The 26168-nt window shown below is 51.3% G+C and overlaps 1 protein-coding gene across 2 annotated transcripts in view; it reads left to right on the forward strand.

Annotated features, from left to right (window-relative positions):
- The window catches only part of NFRKB (nuclear factor related to kappaB binding protein), a 32528-nt gene extending 7348 nt beyond the window's left edge, over window positions 1-25180 (forward strand). Inside the window, exons 3-25 of one of the 2 annotated variants that reach the window (XM_065882121.1) lie at window positions 2314-2441; window positions 3076-3250; window positions 3716-3853; window positions 4611-4684; window positions 5510-5594; window positions 5957-6137; window positions 6713-6821; window positions 7024-7150; window positions 7398-7463; window positions 10694-10773; window positions 10880-10926; window positions 14264-14324; window positions 14737-14911; window positions 15982-16088; window positions 16588-16711; window positions 16892-16971; window positions 17065-17285; window positions 17384-17633; window positions 18258-18464; window positions 20435-21202; window positions 23937-24043; window positions 24806-24941; window positions 25055-25180. In XM_065882121.1, coding sequence (XP_065738193.1) covers window positions 2314-2441; window positions 3076-3250; window positions 3716-3853; window positions 4611-4684; window positions 5510-5594; window positions 5957-6137; window positions 6713-6821; window positions 7024-7150; window positions 7398-7463; window positions 10694-10773; window positions 10880-10926; window positions 14264-14324; window positions 14737-14911; window positions 15982-16088; window positions 16588-16711; window positions 16892-16971; window positions 17065-17285; window positions 17384-17633; window positions 18258-18464; window positions 20435-21202; window positions 23937-24043; window positions 24806-24941; window positions 25055-25180 — 3572 coding nt within the window. The remainder of the gene's footprint in view (window positions 1-2313; window positions 2442-3075; window positions 3251-3715; window positions 3854-4610; window positions 4685-5509; window positions 5595-5956; window positions 6138-6712; window positions 6822-7023; window positions 7151-7397; window positions 7464-10693; window positions 10774-10879; window positions 10927-14263; window positions 14325-14736; window positions 14912-15981; window positions 16089-16587; window positions 16712-16891; window positions 16972-17064; window positions 17286-17383; window positions 17634-18257; window positions 18465-20434; window positions 21203-23936; window positions 24044-24805; window positions 24942-25054) is intronic. The other variant, XM_065882120.1, reaches the window with a different exon arrangement.
- Window positions 25181-26168: the final 988 nt, after the last annotated feature.

A 26168-nucleotide genomic window follows, 5' to 3' on the forward strand; every position in this document is an offset into this window, starting at 1 on the left:
TCTAGTGCACAGGCTCAGTAGCGTGGCGCACGGGCTTAGCTGCTCCGTGGCATGTGGGATCTTCCCGGATCAGGGCTTGAACCCATGTCCCCTGCACTGGCAGGCGGATTCTTAACCACTGCGCCACCAGGAAGTCCCTTGAAATGTTTTTGGTTTTTTCTGCGGTACGCGGGTCTCTCACCGCTGTGGCCTCTCCCACTGCGGAGCACAGGCTCCGGACGCTCAGGCCCAGCGGCCATGGCCCACGGGCCCAGCCGCTCTGCGGCATGTGGGATCCCCCGGGACTGGGGCACGAACCCGTGTCCCCTGCATCGGCAGGCGGACCTCAACCACTGCGCCACCAGGGAAGCCCTCAAAATGTTATTTTAAAGGAGCATTTGGCTATCTTGGTGGGGGAAACTAAAGACTGAAGGAGGGTAACTTTGGAGAAGTACAGAGGCAAAGAAGTAGAATTTTCCTCCAATTTCTATGTATCAGCATCAGTCGCATTGAACTCTTGACTCTTTTCTTGAAGGTCAAATTCCTTATTTCCGTGCAACAGGCAGCGTAATGCGGTGGCTAGGAGCAGCTCTGGAGCTGGACTGCCTGGGTTCAGACCCGATTTCCCTTTTTATTAGCTGTGTAACCTTGCGCAAGGTATTTAGTTTCTCCATGCTTCAGGCTGTTCAGTAAAATGAGGATGCAGTAGTACCTTCTTTGTGGGGTGGTTGTGAAGATGAAGTGAGTTAATATATGCACGGCCCTCCTTATATGGTGACAGTTCCGTGTCAGGTCCTGTTCTAAGTGTTTGCTGTTATTCGTTACCTCGGAATATCATTAAAGTGGTTGGAATTAAAAAAAAAAAAGAGGAAACGCCGTGTACTTCAGTGCCTCATTTTAGCCTTCTGAGGTTAGCTTTTCCATCTTTCCCCTTAGTTCACTTTGTAGCAGCCTGCTCAAATCTAATATTCCAAAACGGACCTCTGTCATCGCGGCTCCCGCAACGGTACGAGTTGCCCGTGTCCAGTGATGTAGGTACCACGCTCGCCTTCCTGCCCCAGCGTCCAAACTAACAGCAGGTCTAATCTTTCTCCCTCGAAATATATCTGAAGTCTTTCTACTGCCGTTCACATAACCACTGCTCACTGATCAGATAATATGTGCCAGCCATTCTTCAGGGTTCTGGAGATACAGTCATGACCTTACATTCTACTAGGGGAAAACAAGGTAATAGACAAGCAAGTGTTTGTTGGTATCACGCACTATGAAGAGTGAGGAAGGGTAATGGGACTGGAAGTGACGGGAAGGATCTGGTTCAGAGGTGGTAGTTGGGCAGGGCTTCTCTGTGGAGGTGCGTTTGGACAGAGACTCAATGAAGGTGTGACGAGCAAGCCGTGAAGTACTGGGTGTTAGTAGGAAGCCTTGCAGGCAGAGGGGACTTGAAGGACAAAGCCTTTGCGAAAAGTACGGTACTTCAGGAAACAGCGTGGGCTGCGGCGGAGTGAGCAAAAGGGAAGCTGGTGGAGGATGAGGCCGAGATACGTGGGACCCACAAGGAAGGGCCCTGCAGGCCTCCTGGTGCCTTGGCTCTACCCTGGGTATGGAGGGAGAGGTCCGACCGGGCCACTGTCGTCCCTCTCCTCAATCACTGCAGTGGTTTTCTTCTTCCTCTTTTGCTCTCGGCCGTGTTATTCTCCTGCTTTAAACCCTTCAGCTGATTTCCACTACACTCAGGATGAAGTCCAGACTGTGCTGTGGTTTCTGTGTGGTGTGACGTCTGCCCAGTTTCACAGGTCATCTCGGCCCCTCCTCAGCTAAGTCCCTCTGCTTTCTTCACACCAACATTTCTTCAGGGGTTGGAGTGGGCACATTCTTCCTTGCTTCAGGGCCTGCCTTAGCACATGCTGTTCCTTCTGCCTTTTCCCTATTTTTATTTTTAAAATTCCTACTTGCTTAATTTTCCTCCCAATAAATTTTTTAAAGATATAGAAAAGTTGATAACCAATACGTATGATGCACACCCGTAAACCTTACCTGTGTTTACCAGTTGTTAGCGTCTTCCCACAGTTGCTGTGATCGGGCCTCATTTCATGTCGCCTTCCTTAGGGGATCTTTTCCCGATGTCACTCTTCGCTCTCTTTGGTTGTTTTAGGTTGGTTTCCTGGCAGCACGTCAGAGAGTCGAGTACTGGCTTACGTGCTTTCTGTCTCTCCCCCTGGACCGTAGGCTCCCCTTTCCCCACACTATCCTCCCATCAGTGCAGAGCTGGCCGCCTCTCCAGCCCTTGCTGATGGGTGGCTGACAGATATGCATGGCTGTGCCTGTTCTTTGCAGATGGACACTTCAACCCTGAGGTGGTCAAGTATAGGCAGCTGTGCTTCCGGTCGCAGTACAAACGCTACCTCAACTCCCAGCAGCAGTACTTCCACCGGCTGCTGAAGCAGATCCTGGCCTCGCGGAGCGTAAGTGCCCCTGGGAGCTGCGTGGGACTCACACCTGGTGACCCAAAGGGGCGGATCAGGGGCAAGAACAAAAGATACCACTGAGGAAGGAAGCTGCCCATCAAGCCCCGACACGACCAAGTGCATCCTTCCTTCTTACGATACATTTTAAGATGCATCCTGATTTCAGATACGTTAGAACAGGAACAAAAGAAGGATACATCTTAAAATTGATGAAATACTGTAGCTTCTGTATTTACCCAGAAAAAGAGGCAGCTTTCAGATCCATGGTGGGTTGTGCAGGAGAAGCAGCTTGCACTCAGGTTCATGTTCGGGTGCCTGATGGGTGCCAGGCTCAGCGGCTCTGGGTCTGGACCAGCCTTGGGATGCCTTGGGGCAGAGTAGTTCTGGCTCTTAGTGGTTCTTTAAGCCTCGGTATGGAGATACTTCGGGGTCTGGTGTAAGTATTCATTCTTGATGGAGCAGCACAGCACTCAGATTGGGGATTTTCCATCATAATCAGCACAGGCCCCTTTTATTTGGAAGGAGGGAACTGAGCTTGCTAACAAAGAAGAGAAGAAAGCGTAGACTCGGGGAGCATGTCAGGACAAGCTGTGGCTGAGGCCGTGCCCCCATCCCATCCGATCTCTCCCAGGATCTCCTGGAGATGGCCCGGCGAAGCGGTCCCGCCCTCCCCTCCCGGCAGAAGCGCCCCTCACCATCCCGCACCCCCGAGGAGCGGGAGTGGCGCACCCAGCAGCGCTACCTGAAGGTCCTGCGGGAAGTGAAGGAGGAGTGTGGGGACTCGGCCCTGTCATCGGACGAGGAGGGTATGTGTCCTCCGTGCCCCGCACCATCTGTATCTCATCGGTCCGCACCTGCAGCTGCTTCTCTGGTTGGAGGCCGTGGTAGCCATTTCCCCGTGAGGAAGCCATCCCTGTGGTTTGTCAGGGCGCGTGGTGACGCTCAGCGCCGTTGGGTGGCTGTGACTGCACACCTCGCCGCCCTTGATGCTCAGGCACACGCGGGGCCCTCCCGACAGGTGCTCTGGTCCAGTCGGCTGCTCGAGAGGACCACTGTCCCCGCAGGAGAGTAGTAGTGACTGTGACCTCTGCAGTGTGACCCGCCTCTGTTGAAGTCTCTCCTCCCGGAAGAGCCGTTGCGCTGACTCAAGTGCTGCAGTCCGTCTGGGGAAGGGTCAGGAAGCAGTGGCGGAGCCTGGCCTCCCTCTTGTTGGCTTAGCCTTCTTGAGCCCAAAGAGCCACTTACCCTGGCTCCCCTGCTGGAGGCCACAGGCAGGTTGGATTTACAAGAAAACTTTTCTTTTGCAGATCTCAGCTCGTGGCTCCCGAGCTCTCCAGCGCGCTCTCCTAGCCCTGCGGTGCCCCTCAGGGTGGTGCCCACGCTTTCCACCACGGACATGAAGACTGCAGGTGAGTGGGGCTTGGCGTGGATCTGAGGACTGCCTCGGGGTGGGAGACTGGGTTCTGCCTGCCAGGAAAGCAGAGCCGTGTTCCTTAGAATGAGGAGACCTGGGGAAGCTTTCGTGTAGCTCCACTTCTCCGCAGGTAGGTAGGCCAGCTGGCCTTCTGTCCTTTGTTTTGAAAATTTCTCTTAGGAGCTGACCAGCCGGCATTCTGGCCTCAAGAAAGCAGAATCTTAAAATAACAGTATCAGGACTTCCCTGGCGGTCCAGTGGTTAAGACTCCATGCTTCCACTGTAGGGTCTCGGGTTCGGTCCCTGGTTGGGGAACTAAGATCCCACATGCTGCCCAGCGCAGCCCCAAAACAAACAAAAACGACAACCAAAAAAAAACCCCCAAAATAATCCTAAGGGATAATTCAATAATAGAACAAAAGGGGTAACCAGAGGCACAGCAGTTTCTTGGCATGTCTGTGAAATTAGAGACTATTTTTAGTTGGGATAGGAGTCAAAGAAGAATGTTCAGAAACTTCTAGGTGTTTTAGGAGCAGCTGAGTACCGAGGTCGTTGTTATTGACGAGTGTACAGAAAAGCTGCAGAGTTGAGCCTGTGACTGTTTCAAGATTGTTGGTACTTGAAGTACACAGGTCAGGAGGGAAGCTCAGAAAATATCTTACTTTCAAACATTACCAGTGACCAGAAAGATGTGAATTTGAGCATTGTGGAAGTGAATGACCGTCCATGTGGTTTGGTTCCTTTTCTCTCAGATAAAATAGAACTGGGGGACAGTGACCTGAAGATAATGCTAAAGAAGCACCATGAGAAGCGGAAACACCAACCAGTAAGATTGGAGGGGGTGGTCAGTAGGTTTTCAGTCTAATTCCCCGGATCAGCTATCCTGGGATGATACAGGGAGTCGCTACGTTATTAGTCCCCTTTCCTTATCCTTGTTAGGGGACAGGAGCAGCATGGGAGGCCCAGTAACACTGAAGATGTGTGGAGAAGACAGATGCTTTGACTTTATAAGGCACGCTTACCGCCGTGTCTGATCCAGTCTTTAGGACGACACTGCCGTGTGAATCCTTTCGTCCGTTTAGCAGGGCTTGGAGAGGCCAGGGAGCTTGTCTGACGCCCAATGGCCAGTAAGTGGCAGAGCCAAGCGTCAGAGCCTGTGCTTTTCCCAGGTTTTACGTTTCTGTTCCTTCGCTCCACCAAATGGAGGTAACGCTGAGCCAGAGACCATGGTGGAGGAAGGAAAGTCAGTTCATCAAGGCAGAGTGGTGAGATGGGAAGAGTCTCATGTTGGGGTTAGAACCAAGTTCTGTCTCTCTCTTTTCCACTTACTATGATGTCGGGCAAATCCCTTAACTTCTCTGAATCCCGTTTTCAGTCTTTGTAAAATACCACTTAGCAAGACTGTTTGAAGAGCGTATAAGATAAGGAACACAAAAGAGCTTTATAAACTAAATGCCACACATGAAGGATTGGAACTCAGTTCTCCCCTGCCCCATTATGAAGAGCCATAGTTTTTATCTCTGTACGTTTTAAATTCAACACAATTTCCTCAAGTACACGTAACATCTAGTTTTATCTGTAAATTGGGAAAATCAGCAGTTTTAGCTCCTCTTTTGGACCTCCATAACGAATCTCTGAATATCACATCTAGGATCACCCAGACCTTTTGACGGGGGACCTGACTCTCAATGACATCATGACTCGAGTAAATGCCGGCAGGAAGGGCTCTCTAGCAGGTAAGTGACGTCCTCTGTAGGTGGCCATCGACTGTGGTGTTAGATTACACAGGCCTCTCTACGTATTGCAAAAGGAAAGGAAACCACAGCATCCTTCTTGCTGATAGCCTTTATATCGTTACTGCCTCTTATGGATTTGTAGGTGGAGAGTGAATATAAAATCAGTACAGTGGATCATTGACTCTTTAAAGCACTCATTGAGTTTGGTTTAAAAAAAAAATCAAAACGAAACTATATGTCTTATTACTGAGACTTTTCTTTCTTTTGCTGGTGGGCCTTGGGAAAATAATATACAGATAAGACTCCTCATTTCCTGATGTAGAAAATGCAGTTCTATGACTTGAGTTACTTTTTTTCCCCAGCACTATATGACTTGGCTGTCCTTAAAAAAAAGGTTAAGGAAAAAGAGGAAAGGAAGAAGAAGAAAATAAAAATGATCAAATCAGAGGCAGAGGATCTGGCGGAACCCCTAAGCGGTACTGAAGGTCTCCCAGCCCTCTCACAGGCACCGTCTCCACTGGCCATACCCGCTATCAAGGAGGAGTAAGTGAGCAGTGGGGGTCATGGCTCAGGGCTGTCCCCAGAGCTGGTGCTTCTTGAGAGACCTAGGTCCCAGGGGTCCTGCTGGGGAACATGTATGGTGTGGGCTTTCACTGAGCTTTTTTATGACGCCTTGGAGGCTTGGAGGACCTAAAGCAACCTAGGCATGTGTTCTTGGTTGTTTTGGTGGTTCTTTTTTTTTCTTAATTTATTTATTTTTGACTGCATTAGGTCTTTGTTGCTGCGCGTGGGCTTTCTCTAGTTGCGGCGACCGGCGGCTACTCTTCCTTGCAGTGCGCGGGCTTTTCATCGCGGTGGCTTCTCTTGTTGTGCAGCACGGGCTCTAAGTGCACAGGCTTCAGTAGTTGTGGCGCACGGGCTCAGTAGTTATGGCTCGCGGGCTCTAGAGCACAGGCTCAGTAGCTGTGGCACACGGGCTTAGTTGCTCCACGGCATGTGGGATCTTCCAGGACCAGGGCTTGAACCCGTGTCCGCTGCATTGGCAGGCGGATTCTTAAACCACTAAGCCACCAGGGAAGCCCTTTTTGGTGGTTCTTATATTTTTCTTCCCTCATTAGGCCTCTCGAAGACCTCAAGCCTTGCCTTGGAATCAATGAAATATCTTCCAGCTTCTTCTCTCTTCTCTTGGAGATCTTGTTGCTGGAGGGGCAGGCTAGCCTTCCTATGGTAAGAATTTTGGAAAAGCCAAGTGTGTAGCAGTTTCAGATTGTAGAAATCTTCAGCTCTGGGTTCCCCGCGAAGCTCCACAGCTGACTTGCTTTGTGACTTGAGCAGACTGGACAGACATAGCCAGTTTGTTCTGGCACAGCCTTGGAATCGCTGGCGTGGAATAGAAATCTAACCGGGTTCTGCCTTTACTCTCCCTCAGCTAGAGGAGCGAGTTTTGGACTGGCAGTCGTCTCCAGCCAGCTCCCTCAATAGCTGGTTCTCTGCGGCCCCCAACTGGGCAGAGTTGGTGTTACCAGCCCTGCAGTATCTTGCTGGAGAAAGCCGTGGTAAGGTACTTTGTTCTGTAGGGCCCGGTGTTTACCCCGCTTTGTCTAATTCTCATAGTAGACTGCAGCTTTACTGGTTACATCCGTTGTGGCTTTGCGTGATGCGATGCCATGCCTTGGAGGTCTCTGCTGTCCTGATAGACCATTAACATACAGAAGTTATCTCGGAACTCAGGGGTGTCAGTTATTCTGAGTTTAGTAATCTCTCTGACCTGTGTGGTTTGTTCATGGGATCCATTTCTTGCAGCTTTACCTTCCAGCTTCTCTCCATTTGTTGGCTTCAAAGAGAAAACCCAGCAGTGGAAGTTGCTTGGTGAGTAATGCACGTCACCTACCTGTCTTGGTAGGTTCTCTTTCTCTCATTTTCTCCCCGAGCTTCTTGTGCCTTCCAGTCAGTGTGTGCCAGGGGAATGTTGAAAAAGGCAATATTAAACCTTATTTTGCTCAGTAAAAGAGTCCTTCAAGAAATTCTCGGGGTCTGAGTTCACCCCCGTTGGGGTTGGCTGAGGTGGCATTTGCCCTTCAGTTCTGCCGCACTCCGGGGCTGGCTGAATTGAAATCTGTGGGATGTTTTACAATAGCGCCTACATTTACGTCAGCCATATCTGTGGTTTTAGATTAATTTGTAGTAATATAATTGTTTTTCTTTCCTAAAATGGGTTTTGCTATTGAGGATAATGTGTTGGGCAGCCCTCAGTAAGCTACTTCTAAAGAACAGGTTCTTTTTCTTATAAATTTGTGAAGTTCCACTTACTGTGTAAGTTGTAGTAACATGTACCTGAAATAACTTGGTGATGAGAGGAAGATTCAGTGTTGATTTCCTGTGGAAATGGACAGACCTTTCTCCACTCTGTCCAGTGGTCTATGAAGAGAAACACGGAGAGAAGGTTGTGGAAGTAGTGGATGCGTTCATTGCTCGCAACATGGATTAACCTTCTAGGTGTCAGGCACTGTTAGGTGCCGGGGGTGAGGTAGTGGTTTGTGAGGTAGACAGCGTGCTCCCCTCGTGGAGTTTGGGGAACAAATACTCATTCGAATGAAGTGACAAACTTAGCCATTCTGTAAGGGAAAAGTGCCGCTAGGGGTGGGCGTTTGTAAGGAGGCCTGGGTGTGGCATGCGTGTGGAGTCCGGGAGGGCCTTCCTGGGGAAGGTCGTTTGAGCAGCAGTCTTAACAACCACTAGGGATGAGCCAGGCAGGCGGAGGGGAGGCGGCTCCCCATGGGGGGGCCGTGTGGGTCAGTGACTCAGGGATGGTTCCCACGGAGATCACACAGGCCTGCGCAGAGGGTGTTGCACCTGGGTAGAGAGGCTGCATGAGTTCGGGAGCTTTAGGTGGTAGAAGCCGGAGGATGTGGTTGTGGGTTGGGTGTGGCGCGTGAAGGAAGAGGGCAGTCAGGTGTCACTTCTGCTGGATTTGTACCCGGCGGATGGGGTCCGCCGTTGACGCAGGCAGCTGGGGAGGACGCCCGGGCCGGGGTGGGTGAGGCGCGGGAGTGTCGTCGTGCACGTGCTGCCCTGAGCTGCCTTTGGGGTGTTGAAATGGACACGTGAAGTAGGCAGTGGGTTTAGAGTCCAGACCCACAGTCAGGGTAGAAGGCTGTGGGCACATGTGCCGTGAGCGAAGTCAAAGGCATGGGGAGAGTGAGGAGGAAAGAGGGCCTTGGGCTAAGCCTTGATGAGCTCCGAGGTGGCGGAGGCTGAGTGGGGACACGGGAGAGGCAGTGACCGCAGAGTCAGGCGGAAGCTGTGGGGTCCGAGAGTCAGGAGGTGGGGAGTGGTCATTAACCTTCATTGTTCCTAAGGTTCAGGAAGGTCGAGACTGCATTTGTGGGCATGGAAGAAATGATGGCTCCCTTGGAGGAGTGATTCCTTAGTGGGGTGATGCCGGTTGCGGGCAGAGGTGAGCTGAGGCCGCTCGTGAGGCTGGCTGCAGCTCTTCCCGCCTGTCCGGCTGGTGGCGGAGAATCGGCTGGGGGAGGCTGCCCTAATAGGACCAGGTAATAAGTGTCTCAAGCCTGTGGGCCAGATGCTTTCTGCTGTGGCTACTCAACTCTCCCCTGTGCACGGCAGCCAGAGACGGGGTGTAAACAAACGGCCACAAAACTTTGTTTCCAGAAGTGGTTTGCTGACCTTCACGTACACCGCAGAGGTCTGCACGTGCTACCGATCAGGTCCCCTTTCCTGCAGGCAGGAAAACGTTTCCCAGTCCCCCTGGTTAAAGAGACAGTGAGTGTGGACAGCGCTTTCTAGAGGTTTGGTGGCGGAGGGGAGCAGAGGAAGCGGGGCTCGTGGCCAGGAGAGGACTTAAGTGTCGGTGGAGAGGGACAGGAGAGGAGGGGACACCTGTCATAGGGTGAATTTTTGGGGGCAGGGGCCGGGCTCAGGTGGCAGAAGGCAGCACATCTGTCCGGGTGGAGGAGGAGCCGTGGCTGCTGGGTCGCGCCGTGGGGAGTTGAGGGGGTGGGTCTGTGGCCTTCCTGTGGGAGGTGGGAGGCCTGCTGTGCGCGGGAAGGGCGATGGAGAAGGGGGGGCAGTTGCTGTCCAGCGGGCAGGGAGGCCGGCTAGTGCGGGGCTCGCGGGCAGATTGAGGGCCAGTGACGGTGGCTGTCCGCTCATTGATAGAGGTGTTCTCTGCCTGTCTCTGGGCCTTGTCTCCGGCAGCCGGCAGCTGCCCGAGTGGAGAGTATGGCTGGTTTAGGACGTGAGCTTTGCTCGACGGAAGTGATGCAGAGATGGAAGGGACAGGTGTTAGGTATTGCTGTGTTGCTCGGCTTGTCGTTGAAGTGACGGGTGTGGGCCCTCGCCGAGTGGGGGAAGTGTGAAGGGAGGGGCTGAGGGGGCCGGAAAGTGGGGTGTCTGGACCAGCAGTGCGGTGGAGACCAGGTAACGTTTTGGTGGGCGAGGGTAGACGGCGGGGAGGGGAGGGGAGGGGAGGCTGCTGCGGCCAGAGAGCAGGATGCGGGGTTAGTTGAAGGTTCCCAGTCCTGGCCGTGTGCTGCCGCCAGTTGGGAAGCTTTTTAAAAGCGCTGGTACCTGAGCCTTACCCACAGGGGTTCTGATTGATTGGTTGAGTGGGGCCCAAGCCTTGGCATTTTTAAAAGTTTCCAGGTGATTCTTAGGCATAGCCAGGGTTGAGAAACTGGATTAGGCATTTTGAAGAGTCCCGTTTGGGGGAATGACAAGGTCCAGTTGTGATAGTGGGAGTGAGAGGCTGGAGTGGGGGGAGGAGGCCCTGAGGTCACGCGACTGAGGAGTTAGGGTGCTGGCTGGACTGTCCATACGGATGTCCATCCGGACCCTTCAAGTTAATCCAGCAAGGTGAGTGTTTAATCCCTTCCAGTTAATTTCAAGGTAATTTCTGTGAGTGGTGTCAGACAGGGGTCCAGTTTCATTCTGCCTGTGGATGTCCAGGCAGACGGGTATTGTGTGTACAGGACTGTCGCTATGGGTCCAGATGTAGATACAGCAAGTAAGGAGGAAGTGGCATCCTTAGGTCATATCCTTAGATCATATTATTATTTTTTGCCTTTTTGTTCTAATAGGCCAGTCCCAAGATAATGAAAAGGAGTTAGCTGCACTCTTCCAGCTGTGGCTGGAAACTAAAGACCAGGCCTTCTGTAAGGTATGGTTGTTGAGAACTCCCAGCTTTCTCGTGCTGGGCTTCCAGAACCCTGAGTTAGCCAGAATCCTTCAGTCCATTTACCTGTTACTGCTTTCCTTTTCTCCAGCAAGAAAATGAAGACAGCTCAGATGCCACAACGCCTGTTCCTCGGGTGTGAGTATAGTACCTTAACGGAGGATGGTGCCCCAAGAAAGCATCATCTGAGTACTGCCCTGGTTGTGCTGACACATCCTTGTATGTTAGAGCCAGAGTGGGCTTGAGATGCCGGGATCCACTGGTCCTTATCTGCCTCAGCCTCGCTAAGAGGCAGCACGCTCCCAGCAGTAGAAGTGTTTTCCCCATGAGTCTCTGAGGAGGTGGGATCCACCTGTAGGTGCATGCTTTTCCCCGGTCCCCCCTTCAGTTCCCGCTGGAGAATGGGTTATCCAGCCCATCTTCCTCATTTTACCTACAAAGAAAGGGAGGTGTGAGGTTAAGGGACAGGACCCAGGCTGGGATTTAGGTCTCGACCTCGTCCTGAGCCTTTGTATCTCTCATGTGACTGTTTCCAGTCTGTCATGGTCCCTTTTCTTTCTCCCCAGCTTTGTGGAGATATAATTGACAAAGCATGGTGTAAGTTTAAGGTGTACGGTGTATTGATTTTATTTATATATATATATACACACACATATATGTACATATATATAGTGAAGTGATTACCACAGTAAGGGTAGTTAACCCATCCGTCACCTTACATAATTACCAGTTCTTTTTCTGTAGGGAAAACATTTAAGATCTTTCTTAGCAACATTCAAGTGTATGATGCAGTATTGTTGACTATAGTCACCATGCTATTTGTTAGATCCATAGAACTTTCTATAACTTTAACCAGTGTCTCCCCATTTCCCCCATCCCCTGGTAACTGCCATTCTAGGCTCTGTTTCTGTGAGTTACGCTTCTTTTAGGTTCCATGTGTAAGTGAGATCGTACAGTGTTTGTCTTTCACTGACTTATTTCACTAAGCATAATACCCTCTAGATCCATCCATGTTGTTGCAAATGGCAGAATTTCCTACATTTTTTAATGACTGAATAACATTCCGCTGTGTGTGTGTGTGTGTGTGTGTGTGTGTACACACACACATTTTCTTTATCCATTCATCCATTGGTGGACACTTATCTCTCACAATTGTTTCCATGTCTTGGCTATTGTAAATAATGCAGTGAACATGGGGGTACAGGTATCTCTTTGAGATAGTGCTTTCATTTCCTTTGGAAATATTCCCAGAGGTAAGATTGCTGGATCATGTGGTAGTTCTGTTTTCAGTTTTCTGAGGAACGTCCACACTACTTTCCCTAACGGCTACACCAGTTTGCATTCCCACCATAGTGCACAAGGGTTTCCTTTTCTCTGCATCCTCGCCAACACTTGTTATTTCTTGTCTTTCTGGTAATAGGTACTCCAATGGATGTGAAGTGATATTTCATTGTGGTTTTGATTTGTATTTCCTTGATGATTAGTGATGTTGAGCACCTTTTTGTGTACCTGTTGGTCATTTGTGTATCTTTAGAAAAATGTCTGTTCAGGTCCTTTGCCCGTTTTTTAATTGGATTATTTGGGTATTTTGTTTTTGAGTTGTAGGAGTCCCTTAAATATTTTGGATATTAACCTCTTACACATGTATGTTTTGCAAATATTATCTGCTATTCTGTAGGTTGCCTTTTCATTTTGTTGATGGTTTTCTTTGCATAGAAGCTTTTTTTAAAAAATAAATTTATTTAATTTTTGGCTGCGTTGGGTCTTCATTGCTGTGCACAGGCTTTCTCTAGTTGCGGCGAGTGGGGGCTACTCTTTGTTGCGGTGCACAGGCTTCTCGTTGCGGTGGCTTCTCTTGTTGTGGAGCACGGGCTCTAGGCACACGGGCTTCAGTAGTTGTGGCACACAGGCTCAGTGTTGTGGCTTGCGGGCTCTAGAGCGCAGGCTCAGTAGTTGTGCCGCACGGGCTTAGCTGCCCCGAGGCATGTGGGATCTTCCTGGACCAGGGCTTGAATCCGTGTCCCCTGCATTGGCAGGTGAATTCTTAACCACTGTGCCACCAGAGAAGGCCCCTGTACAGAAGCTTTTCTTTGAGGTAGTCCTACTTGTTTATTTTTGCTTTTGTTGCTTGTGCTTTTGGTGTCGTCTCCAAAAAATCATTGCCAAGATCATTGTGCAGGAGCTTCTTCCCGATATTTTCTTCTAGGAGGTTTAGTTTCAGGTGTTACGTTGAAGTGTAATCCATTTCAAGTTAATTTTTGTGAATGGTTTAAGGTAGGGGCCCAGTTTCATTCTTCTGCTTGTGGTTGTCCAGTTTTCCCAGCATTGTTTATTGAAGAGGCTGTTCTTTCCTCATTGAGTATTCTTGGCTCCATTTGCCAAGTATTAGTTGACCATATATGCAGTGGTTTATTTCTTGGCTCTCAGTTCTGTCCCACTGGTTTATGTGTCTATTTTTATGAGAGTACCATACTATTTTGATTACTGTGACTTTGTAACATAGTTTGAAATCAGCATGTGTGATGTTTCCAGCTTTGTTCTTTCTCAGGATTGCTTTGGCTGTTTGGGGTCTTTTGTGGTTCCATACAAATTTTAGGATTGTTTTCTTCTATTTCTGTGAAAAAAGTCATTGGAATTTTCATAGGGATTTCATTAATCTATAGATATCTTTGGGTGATATGGGCATTTTAACAGTATTCTTCCAATCCTTGAACATAGAGTATCTTTTTACTTGTGTCTTCTTCAATTTCTTTAATCAAAGTCTTGTAGTTTTCAGTGTAGAGATCTTCCACCTCCTTGGTTAAACGTATTCTAAGAGTTTTATTGCTTTGATGCTGTTGTATAGCTCTTTAGTTAGATTTCTGAACACCAGTACTCAGGACCAACCTGGAAGTGGCAGAACCATTGCCTTACATAATAGAACTCAATTTCTTTTTTTCTTTTCTTTTTGTTTTTGGCTGCACTGCGTGGCTTATGGGAGCTTAGATCGCCAACCAGGGATCGAACCCAGGCCCCAGCATTGAAAATGCAGAGTCCTAACCACTGAACCACCGGGGAATTCCCTGATCTCACTTACTTGGTACTTTTGCCTAGGAAGCAGAAAAACCACGCTTGTCATCGTACAAATTTGAAGTCCTTTGTTCCTCTAAAGCTGAATTCTTTGTTACCTTTAGATTAGGCTTACTTAGCAACAGTACTGAAAACAGTAGGTAAAACATGACGTCAGTTTCTTTCCCACCTACCCAGTACCTTTCTGGACTTCTAAGAATCAAGTAATTTTGCAAATACCAGCAGGAGCTACTTGGCAGGATTTGGAAAGTGGACTTCTGACCTTTGCAAGATAAGAGCACTAATGAACAAATAGAGCACTCGTGTTGCAAAGGATGTGGTTCTGGGTGCTGGAGAGGGGGCGATGGACCCAGTGGTTTGGGGTGCTGGAGAAGGGGTGATGGACCCAAAGGTCTTTGTGTTCCAGAAGAACTGACTATGTGGTGCGGCCCAGCACGGGAGAGGAGAAGCGAGTTTTTCAGGAGCAGGTAAGAAAAAGCTGGAACCCGGTGTAAATCTCTGTATCTGTGAGGCCATGAGGTGAGAAGCTCTGAGCCTGACTGTCCTTGAGTCCAAATTCTTGGAAGCAACTCACACCCTTAACCTTGCTATTCCGTGGGTTGGGATTGCTTTTGGGGGCAGAGCTGGTGTGAGGAAGGGAACGAAAAATGGTCTGGTGGTTTTTCTTCAGATACAAGACAACACATTTACCTCCTGATCCGTTCGCTAGTGACTGGCGTTTGGGGACCATCCTTCTCCCACTGTGGCCGGCTCAGTGTTCCTAGTGGAATAGCCTGTTTGCTTTTTGCTTTAATGTCTCCGGGCTGACCCCTTCCTGTACGGGGTGGCTAGAGAGAGCCCCTGTGACTGACTCAGGAGCCTCGGCCCTTCTTTTGGCAGGAGCGTTACCGGTACAGCCAGCCCCACAAGGCATTCACCTTCCGCATGCATGGCTTCGAGTCCGTGGTGGGGCCCGTGAAGGGCGTGTTCGACAAGGAGACATCGCTCAACAAGGCGCGGGAACACTCCCTGCTGCGCTCCGACCGGCCAGCCTACGTCACCATCCTGTCCCTGGGTGCGTGCCTCCGTCTTCTCCCCCCCCCCCCCCCCGCCCCCATTGCAAAGGCTGGAGGGTCAGCGTAGCTTCAGGAAGCTTTGCAGTTGGGGACGTGGAAGGAGGGATTCTGCCCCAGAGATCTACACAGAATCCGTGTTTCCTCCCTGGGGTCTGGGCTCATGTTTACCTTCCTTCAGGAACTGTTCACAGGCTGCTAAACAGTTAGCTTAGGTGTCGGAATTTGCTTCCTCCAGGCTAGGATTCCTTCAAAGGTGATGTTTTTAACCTTTTTTGTGCCACAGATTGCTGGCAGTCTGGTAAACTCTGGACCCCTTCTCAGAATTAAGTTTTTAAATGCCTAAAATAAGATGCACAGAGTTACAAAAGAAACCAGTCATATTGAAATTGTTATCAGAATATTAAAACAGATTTATGGTGCAGAAATGTATGTTTTTGGGCTTCCCTGGTGGCGCAGTGGTTGAGAGTCCGCCTGCCGATGCGGGGGACGTGGGTTCGTGCCCCGGTCCGGGAAGATCCCACGTGCCGCAGAGCGGCTGGGCCCGTGAGCCATGGCCGCTGAACCTGCGCGTCTGGAGCCTGTACTCCGCAACGGGAGAGGACACAACAGTGAGAGGCCCACGTACCACAAAAAAAAAAAAAAAAAAAAAAAAGACAAGATCTAGTGGCAGGTCTTCTAACTCCTCTAGTTCCCAGCTAGTGATGAGTGGAAATAATATTTTGGGTTGTCCACAGCAGCTGTGCTGTGATAAGAAAATGTCTGATTTCCATTACAGCATCATGGCACTGCCATCATATGGTTGGCAACATATGCCAACAGAGGTTATGCCAACCTTGGTTCACAATGGAGGGAAATGCTGAATTTCAGTTCCAGTTGTAACTTTTTTCTGCCTGAGTTCCTGGGCGCACTGAACTCTCAGGGCTCCTGGGTCTTCAGCCTCGGCTGGAAGTGTGGAGGGTGTGGGAGAAGCTGCTTGCAGAGGGCCATGTCCACCTGCTGGTCAGCGGGTGGGGGACAGCTCTCCTGGGGAGCCCTGCTGACGCTCGGACTTTGCTGTTTCTGGTGTCAGTTCGCGACGCGGCGGCCCGGCTGCCCAACGGGGAGGGCACGCGGGCGGAGATCTGTGAGCTGCTCAAGGACTCCCAGTTCCTGGCTCCAGACGTCACCAGCACTCAGGTAGGAGGGGAAGGGCTGCTCGTGTTTTGTTCCAGGATGGATTTAAGGGAGCTTACAAGGAGATACAAGATAGAATAACGTAAAAAAAAAAAAAAAAAGAAAAACAACTGATGGGGAATTCCCTGGTGGTCCAGTGGTTAGGACCCGGCACTTTCACTGCTGAGGGTCCAGGTTCAGTCCCTGATCGGGGACCTAAGATCCTGCAAGCCGTGCGGCGCAGCCAAAAAAAAAAAACTGATGGAGAGGAAAGGAGGCCGTCTTGAGAAAGGAAAGCACTGCTGCCCCTCGACCTTGCCATTGGCGAGGCTCTCCTTCTCTCAGCTCACCATCTTCAGGGCACAGCACCTCCATCTCTCAGGACTCGTAGTTTCTTGTTTTGCCGAGTGATGGGGTTAGCCATTGGGAGGTAGGATGTGTGTGTTAGCTGTGCCTCTCACCCAGGGATTTTCCCCGAGTCTGAGCCTGCGTGGTCCTTCCTCCTCTTTGTCCTGGGTCTCAGGTGAATACAGTGGTGAGTGGTGCCCTGGATCGGCTGCATTACGAGAAGGACCCGTGTGTGAAGTACGACATCGGACGGAAGTTGTGGATCTACCTGCATCGGGACCGGAGCGAGGAAGAGTTCGGTGTGTGCCCAGCCAGCTGAGGGCTGCCTCTGCCCTCCTGCCCCAGCTCCACTCCTTCTCATTGGCATGCGGGCAGGACAGAGCTGTAGAGGCGGGTTAGCGCCCTGGCTCTTGGTAAGACCACCCTCCATACTGTGCTGAGGTTAAGCTGTTGCTGAAGCTTCCCACTCTTGTCCACAGAGCGGATCCACCAGGCCCAAGCAGCTGCAGCTAAAGCCAGGAAAGCCCTTCAGCAAAAACCCAAGCCCCCATCCAAGGTGGTAAGTGACCTCGTGGGATGGCGGCAGAGGGGCTGTGGCATCCCCGTGGGCCTTGCTCACGCCCGCGTCCGTGCGCTCCCTGTCCTTGTGTAGAAGTCCAGCAGCAAGGAGGGTTCGGTGAAGGTCCTCGGCGCTGGCCCTTCCGAGCAGAGCCAGCTGAGCCTCAGCGACTCCAGCATGCCCCCCACCCCAGTCACGCCTGTGACCCCCACCACTCCTGCTCTGCCCGCCACGCCCATCTCCCCCCCGCCTGTGCCGTCAGTGAACAAAAGTGGCCCCACGACTGTCTCGGAACCCGTGAAATCCACTTCAGGGTGAGCGCTTCCATTTCCTCTCCAGCTTTCTCCCTCCAGGGTTCTTTTGAATCCGTGTCCTAAGTTGTCTGTGTTGTTTCCCTGTGTGTTCTTTACAGTGTTCTTCTCGTGTCTTCGCCAACGATGCCACAGCTGGGAACCATGCTCTCCCCGGCGTCCAGCCAGACTCCACCGAGTTCTCAGGCTGCTGCCCGTGTCGTGAGCCACTCCGGCTCGGCTGGACTCCCCCAAGTGCGGGTGGTGGCCCAGCCCAGCCTTCCTGCTGTGACTCAGTCAGCAGGGCCGGCACCGACGCTGCCACAGATTCGCGTGCCGGCCACGGCCGTGCAGGCCAAAGGCGGGCCCCAGGTAAGGAGGGACGGGGCCCAGGGGCCGGGGTGATGAGTCTGCCAGGCAGTCTGGGTCAGGACCCAGGACCCAGGTTACTGCTGCTGACGATGGTGTTTATCACAACAGCTCATTTAATGTTCAAAGCCTGGTAAGCAAGTTACCAGTTTTGTTTTATTGAATACGTGTCGGGAATCAGAACTTTGGGAAGTTTAGTGATTTACGCAGGATTGTGACATCAGGACCCTGGTAGATAGAGGTGGGATGTAAATCCAGGCCTGTGATTCTAGGTCTCAGGCTCCTTCCCTTGTGCCTCTAGGCTTAGTCAGGCCACTAACTGCTGTGCTTTAGACGAGGGTCTCCTGCCTCAGGTCCCTCTGCTGTAAAAGGGGTATAACGTTTGCCCTCAGTTTGTAGGGGTGAAATGAGATGTTAAATGAGAAAGTATTCCTGAAAGTTAAGATGTTCTACCTAAGGGTAAGAACTCCGCACTGTTCATTTTAGAGGGTAGTGTGCCCTCGGCATTGTTAGATTAGAAGCCCTCTTACAGGAACGCTTCCTGGGTGGTGACAGGTGGAGACCACTCCACGTGCTGGTCTGCGGCTTAGTGTCTAATTAAGCTCTTGCTCTCCTGCCCTGAACTAGACAGTAATGGCCACCGTTCCAGTCAAAGCTCAGACTGCGGCGGCCACCGTGCAGCGACCGGGGCCGGCGGGGCTCACAGTGACAAGTCTCCCTGCCACAGTCAACCCTGCGAGCAAGCCGGCCACCAGTTCTCCTGGGGGCTCTGCTCCAAGCACCCCCGCGGCTGCCGTCATTCAGAACGTCACAGGACAGAACATTATCAAGCAGGTAGGTGCACGGCTGTCCAGGTGGGTCTGAATCCTTTGTCTAGAATCAAAGGATAGTTGGAGATCTTAGTGGCTTGTGACCTTTGATCCTTAGTTCGTAGGTATTTCAAGCGTGAGTTTCCAGCAAGGGCAGTGCAAGCTTGGTAGGTGCCAAAGAGGTTTTTTTTTTTTTTTTCCTGTTTCTTTCCATGTAATTCAGCATTAAGTAGCTGAGTTTCTTGATTTGGAGTAGACTCTTCATGAATTTACTTAGCTAAAACCCTATAGAATAACTTGAATGTCATTCTCATAACACCACAGGGCAGGCACTTTTGTTATCCCTGTTTTACTGTTGAAGAAATGGGACCACTAATGATGAAGCAACGTTATTTTTTTCATCAGATGTTTATTGGGTGCTTTTTGTGTGCCGGCCACTGTGCAGGGTGTTGGGGGCTGAGTCTGTGCATCACCTAGACCAGGCCCCTGCATTTCTAAGGCTCCTAGTGTCATAGAGAACACCTCTCTAGGGAGAAGGCTTGTGAGAGTGGTGAGCAAGGCTGGAGAGTGTGCGGAACCGTGCTTGTCCGGGGTCAGGCATCCCAGGCATGGGAACGGCACGTGAAAAGGCCTCGAGTTGGGAATGTTTGAGGAACGACAGGAACGCTGTTGGAGTCTCCGTGAGCAAGTGCGCAGGTGTTAGAAGGCGAGGTTGCCAGTGGTTAAGTCACGTCAGACTTTGCTTTTAATTTAAATGTGATGGGAGCCATCGGAAGATTGTGAGCCAGGATGACTTGACCTAGTTTACATTTAAAGAAGTCTAAAGTCCATTCCACTGCTTTTGCGTGGAATGGACTTTAGGGACCAAGGGTGGAAGCAGGGAAGCCAGTTGGGAGGGAGTTGCAGCCGTGCAGGTGGGCGGTTGGCTGGGCTTCAAGCAAGGGCCTGGCGGTAGAGCAGTGTGATTTCCTGGTGGTTTGAGGACAGGGTCAGGAATGACCCTGTGGCTCTTGGCTTGAGTGACTGGGTGGGCGGGACTGTCATTCACTGAGACAGAAGGAAACACTGTGGTGTGGAGACCAAGACAGGCTGAGAGGAAAGTGTGCTCACAAAGTCCGTAGCAGCACCAGGCGTGTGAAGGGCAGTGAGACGAGGCCTGAGAAGTGACCACTCAGTGGACATGGATAGTGAGTGAACTCGACTGATGGCATGAGTGGTCCAGTAGAGGGGGGACGGCTCACGAGACACAGAGTCCCCCGCCTAGAAGGATCGCACCTGTTTGCACGTGGACATTGGCCGTAGGTAGGAGTTGGTATGTGAACCTGGGAAGTCTGGCCCCGGGGCTCATGCCCTTTAGTGCCGGGCCCTGCTGCTGCCTCAAAGTGGAGGTCGGCACAACAGTGAGGCGTTTTTGAGACTGTAGGGGAAATGCTAGTGTGTGTTATAATATTTACAGGTGATTATGTGGTGATGATAGGGGATTACTTTTACATTTAGAAGTCCTCTTCTAGGTTAGAGACATGTAGGAGTCCAGTCGGCCCTCTCCTTCCTTGGGTTCTGCCTCCACGGGTTCAACCAACCACTGACGGAATTTTGATTTTGAACCCGCAGGTGCGGAGGGCCGACTGCCCTGTGCCATTTTATGTCAGGGACTTAGGCAGCCCTGGATGCCCAGGGACCAATGTGTTGATCAGCAAAACGATACTTATTGGTTTACTTTAAAATATTCCAACTCGTCCCTCCCCCCACCCCAGCTCCCTGAAGAGTGGGGAAAGATAGATAAAATTGGCCAAGTGATAACTTTTGAAATTGTGTTATGGGTGCATGGATTTGTTAGACTGTTTTCTGCTTTGGCGAATGTCTTCCATTTTTCAAAAGAGCAAGTTAGAAAAATACATGAGACCCACATTTCCCGCAGTGGAGGTTCCCCCAGTCACGCTCTGGAAGCATCTCAGCCTCGTGAACGCCTTTGTCAGTGCTGTTCTTCCCCTCCAGGTGGCAATCACTGGGCAGCTCGGCGTGAAGCCCCAGACGGGCAGCAGCATCCCTCTCACAGCCACTAACTTCCGTATCCAGGGCAAGGACGTGCTGCGGCTACCGCCCTCCTCCATCACCACGGACGCCAAAGGCCAGACTGTTCTGCGGATCACTCCAGACATGATGGCCACGTTGGCCAAGTCCCAGGTCACCACAGTCAAACTGACCCAGGACCTGTTTGGGACAGGCAGCGGCCCCACAGGCAAAGGCATCTCCGCTACCTTACACGTCACTTCCAACCCAGTCCACCCAGCTGACAGCCCTGCCAAGGCCAGTCCAGCCAGTGCCCCCTCATCCACTCCACCAGGGACCACCGTAGTCAAAGTGACTCCTGACCTCAAGCCAACAGAAGCCTCGAGTTCAGCTTTTCGCTTGATGCCAGCGCTTGGCGTGAGTGTGGCTGACCAGAAGGGGAAAAACACAGTGGCCTCATCTGAAGCCAAACCAGCCGCCACCATCCGCATCGTGCAGGGCCTGGGGGTGATGCCCCCCAAAGCAGGCCCGACCATCACGGTCGCAGCCCATGCCAAGCAAGGGCCCTCCGTGGCCAGTGGGTCTGGAACTGTCCATACGTCCGCGGTGTCCTTGCCCAGTGTGAACGCTGCCGTGTCCAAGACTGTGGCCGTGGCTTCTGGAGCTTCCAGCACCCCCATCAGCATCGGGACGGGAGCCCCTGCTGTGCGGCAGGTCCCTGTCAGCACCACGGTTGTTTCCACGTCCCAGGCTGTGAGTAATATTGGTGGTGGAGACCAGCCCTTCTGCTTGGGAAGCTTCTCTTGTTGGGAGTCTGTCTCCTCCTCTGACCCAAACAGGCTTATTTACTAAAATACTTTGCTGTTTAATTCTGAGACAAATTTACGAAAGTGTAGCATGGGCATATGTTCTCATAAAAGTAAAACAGTGCAGGGGATATTCGTGTGCATATGGCTGATTCACTTTGTTATATAGCAGAAACTAACACAACGTTGTGAAGCAACTCTACTCCAATAAAGATGTTATAAAAATAAAAAGTAAAACAGTGCGGAGGTACACGGAGTAAGTATGAAGTCCTCTTACCACCTCCGATTCTCCTTTCGTGAGGCTCATCACTCGTCGTGTTTTGGCATTTATCCTCCTAGTTCTTTTTCTGAGCATTGTCGTATATATTTACGTGGTTTTAAAATCCCTCTGAGAGACCTCAGTCTGTGATTTGCTTTATTTAAATATTTTAAAATGTGTCTTGGGCCTCATTCCAGATCCTACGATACTTAGTATCTTGTTAAAAACCATTGCTACAGTGCCTGTTTGTGTATGTGAACATGTATCAGTATTTCAGGAGCAGAGGTTCCCGGCATGGGTCGGGGAGGTACACATTGAAAGTTCTGATACTCCAGTTGTATTAGCAGAAAGGCCACACCAGCCTACACTCCCCCCATCAGCTAGTTTCCTGTTTCCCTCGTACCCTAACCTCGTGCTGGATATCCTGTTTTTTTAAACTTTATGTCCCTATCTTACTAGTAAAAAGAGAGTTCTTTTTCTGTTTCCTGGATCTTTAGTGAGGATGGGCAGCCATTCGTCCAGAGGTTGGCATGGGCTCTCCAGGGGTGAATCAATCTTTGCCGGTTTTCTTCTGGGGTATTTGGCCTTTTCGTATTGTGTGAGCCGGCACCAGCCTTTGTATCTTCTGCATGTTAGTTCTTGTATGTGTAGAAAATATTTTCTTCCAGTCTGGCAAATTTTTAACCTTGCACGTGAAGCCTTTTGCTCTGCAGGTATTTTATCTGATGAGATCCATCAACATTTTCTTTTACGGCTCCTAGGTTTCGTGTCTTGTGCCTTTCTTACTCCAGGGTTATAAAGATGTCAGCCCTCATTTTCGTAAAATATTTTTAGAGTTTAAAAAAAGTGTAATTGAGAAATCCATTTGAAATATATTTTTGTGAATGGCATGTGGTATAGGTCTCATATTTTTCAAATTATTCCAACATCAATGACTAGTATATCTCGTCCCCACTAACTTGAGGGTACTACCTTTATCATAAACCAAATTTCCATATCAACAGGTGTGTTTCTGGGTGCATGTGTTTATTCTTCGACCTCTAGATAAGGGGCACTGTTCTGTATGGTGGGTGCATCTGGACAGTATAAAATACAGTTTACTTTTCTAAGCAGGCAATGTAGTAAAACCTTACTAATTTGGATAAAATCCAGAGGATTAGTGGGAGGAAGGAGGACCTACATGGTAGTAAAGCCAACCAGCCAACCCTGAAGTGCAGTGTCGCTTTAAAGGAAATGTTTGTTTAGGTTCTCGTATCAGAGAAGTTAAAATAAGAAAGCAAGGAGACAGTGTTTACTTGATGCACTTTTGTTTCTCTTGAGTCCTTCTGAAACAGAAAGGTGAATCCAGCGGTATCTACCCTGTTGTCATCAATCAGGGTCACTGTAACTGGAGAGCATTTGGTGGGGCAGGAAGTACTGAGTGGTGCTGCCTGTCTGTCTGTCTAGGCAGCTGGTAGGCTAGTTCATGGAGGGACACGAGTTGGTGGACGGCTGGTCTGAAGCGGTCTTGTTCTCAACACTAGGGATTCTTAGGACGACAATACAACCCTAGTAGGTTCCCTTGGAGGCCCCATCTGGCCGTGTTCTCTTGCCCACTGACATCTTTCCGTGCTTTCTAAGGGGCTGCAGTTGAGCTCAGCTGTGGAGATCACTGTGGTGCCCTGGTATACAGTTTTCCTCCTGAATGCCTGGCTTCTTTAGAACCAGCTTGCCTGTGGGAAATGTTGATTCCTTTTCTTTGCATCTTGTTAGCTGCCCCTCTTGAATCATTTTTTTAAAGTTGTATGTACACAGGATCCTACTGTATATAAATTTTATCATCAACCAAGGGTTAAAAACCAGGCAACCTACAAATGGGCTAGTGTAGTGGCCGAACCCCAGCCATCATGAAATCCCAAAGATACCAGGTCTTTCCAGCTCCTTTTGTCTTCCTCTGGGCCTTCTTATTAGCTGTGGGTTGGACTTTTCATGTGGTTGAGTTTATTACTGGTGTCTGCTGACTAACCTCCCTTACCTCTGGGAGAAGCAGAGCACTCGGGGAATGTGTCCTGCTGTGTGCTCCCCAGCAGTGCGCCTGCTCGAGGGGAGCAGCAGTTATGCACCTGCTGTATTCACTCCTGAGTGCCTCTGTCCTTGCTCAGTTCCTCCGCCTGGCTGTGTCCCCGGTGTTGGGGGTACGTGGATGAGTAAGACCCTCCCCTCTGGGAGCTCAGGCTCATACTGTGCCTGAGGGGACACACGCTTTCCTTTGTGGTTCGGGCACATGTCTTGCCCTGATGACGGCAGGTGTGTGCGGCTGCTCTGCTTCCTGAGGCAGGAGAGAGGAGGCTCATGGCAGCTGGGTGGCACTGGGTGATGTTGGGTGACGCTGCGTGGCGGTCTTTTCTTCCATTCCGTAAACCCAGTTGCTTTTTCTCTCTAGGGGAAGCTGCCTACGCGGATCACAGTTCCACTCTCTGTCATTAGCCAGCCCATGAAGGGCAAGGGTGTGGTCACAGCCCCCATCATCAAAGGCAACCTTGGAGCCAAGTAAGTGCTGTAGAGGGTTGGGCGGGCGGCAGTGGGGGGACACCTAGACATGCAGGGGAAGGCGGCTGGTTTCCCGGGCTCCTTTGTTGTGCTCAGCAGTGAGTCTCGAGCACCCCGCATTGTTTTAGGTGCTGTGGATACAGCAGTGATTAAAACAGACAGAAGTTGGTGCTGCCTTCAGGCTTATACTGTAGGGTGAGTGGGGAGAGGAATAGTGAGTTAAAGTATTGTGTGGCCGGTGACGTGCTCTAGGGAAAGCAAGGGGGAGGGCACAGGCGGAGCTGGATGGGGGTAGTGGGTGTGACATAGCTGGGGGCAGTCCCCAGCATGGGCGTTAGGGAAGGCCTCGCCTCAATGTCTGAGCCCTGGGCTGTGATGGCTCAGAGGTGAGGGCCTCCTGGGGGCCTGGGTGTCTCGTGGCTCTGACTCAGATCGGGATGGAGGGCATGAAGAGATGAGTCTGCTGCTCCCAGGGTGGCTGCCTTGGCAGGGCTGGGTTTCTGGTCAGGAGTGCACACCTGCTGGGGCCCCGTCCGTTACTCCTGCTGGTCACGGAGCAGATACAGGGCCATTTCATCCAAAGCACCGGGAGCCTTTGGCCTTGCTCTCTTCTCTGACACGGGAAGCATAGAAGCTGGGAGAAAGGTGGTCTCGGCAGCCGTTTCCATTTCAGTCCAGAGTGCCGGGGTTTTCCGCTGGCCCCAGACCTGGCCTCATGCTGGCCCGGCCCGGCCGTGCCTCACTCGTGCTTCCCCTCCGCAGCCTTGGCGGGCTGGGCCGCAACATCATCCTCACCACCATGCCAGCAGGCACGAAGCTCATTGCCGGCAACAAGCCGGTTAGTTTCCTCACCGCCCAGCAGTTGCAGCAGCTCCAGCAGCAGGGTCAGGCCACACAGGTGAGGTCCGGGCACCCGTTGCGCGTGTCGGGCTGCCCTCCTGCCCTGTGCTGCTCGTCCTCAGCTGACGGGCCGCGGGCAGTCTGCCGACCAGACACTCTTTCTGCAAACAGGTGCGCATCCAGACTGTCCCCGCGTCCCACCTTCAACAAGGAACAGCTTCTGGTTCCTCCAAAGCCGTCTCCACGGTCGTCGTGACCACGGCCCCATCTCCTAAACAGGCACCTGAACAGCAGTGATTCTCAGGGAGGAAGACGGTGGCCGCAAAAGCCACACCCGGTCGGCCTTCTGGCTGAAAGGGAGGAGCGGGTGGTGCATCACCCCCCGGGCACGTCTGCCTGAGAAAGGCCAGCGGAGGGACCATGGCAGCCCGGCTGCTGCTCGGCGGGGAGTGCGCTGCGCCAGGTGCGCTGGGGTTCCGAGGTCTGTTCTGTCTGGTCCAGGAGAAGCTTCTCTGGTGGGGTCGTGTGAGCGCGCCGTGGCCACACAAGCCCAGCTGTTTCCTGGAGCGAGGCTCTGAGGATGGGCAGACGGCGAGAAGGTGGGCAGACGGCGAGAATGTGTGCAGACGGCAGACGAGGCTCGTGCTGTGCGGGGTTTATTTAGCTCTGGTCTTCTCTGTGGCTGGTGGTTTAGTTAGGAGCTCTGTGTCCAGACGTTTTTATGTAACTTATTTTTTTAGAGAATATCTTGTACATCCTTATCAAGTAGAAACCTGGGCTTAGCTTGCCCCCTCCCCCTCAACTGATTATTTATTCTTTTGACCAGAATGAGAGAAGAGCAAGATTCTTAGTAAGTTGGAGGCCGACTTGATCTCTGCATGGTAACAGAGAGGCCGTGAGGTCGGGGAGAAACATGGGAAGTGAGGTCACGTGGGCCCCTGAAATGGGATTAGTCTGGCGGCCCCTCTTAAAGACGGGCTGTCAGGATCTTGACTGTGGTCCATACCGTCACCTGCAGACTTAGACCCCCTTATCGAGCGTGTCCCCACGCGAGTCCAGGGCCAGCGGACAGAGCAGGCAGACGCCAGCAGAGGTGCTGCTTTTGCAGCACAGGCTTTATTGCAGTTCAGAGGTGATGTGTTTTGCTTTGTTCCGGAGCAAGAGTCAGCAAGCCATGCCCCTTGGGCTGGCTACCCAGTTTTGTAAATAAAGCTTTATTGAAACACAGCCCGTGCCCATTCATTTATGTACTGCCTGTGGCTGCTTTCAGTTAGAAGGCAGAACT

This window comes from Phocoena phocoena, chromosome 8 (genome assembly GCF_963924675.1).
Source record: "Phocoena phocoena chromosome 8, mPhoPho1.1, whole genome shotgun sequence".
In the NCBI taxonomy this organism is placed as follows: Eukaryota; Metazoa; Chordata; class Mammalia; order Artiodactyla; family Phocoenidae; genus Phocoena; species Phocoena phocoena.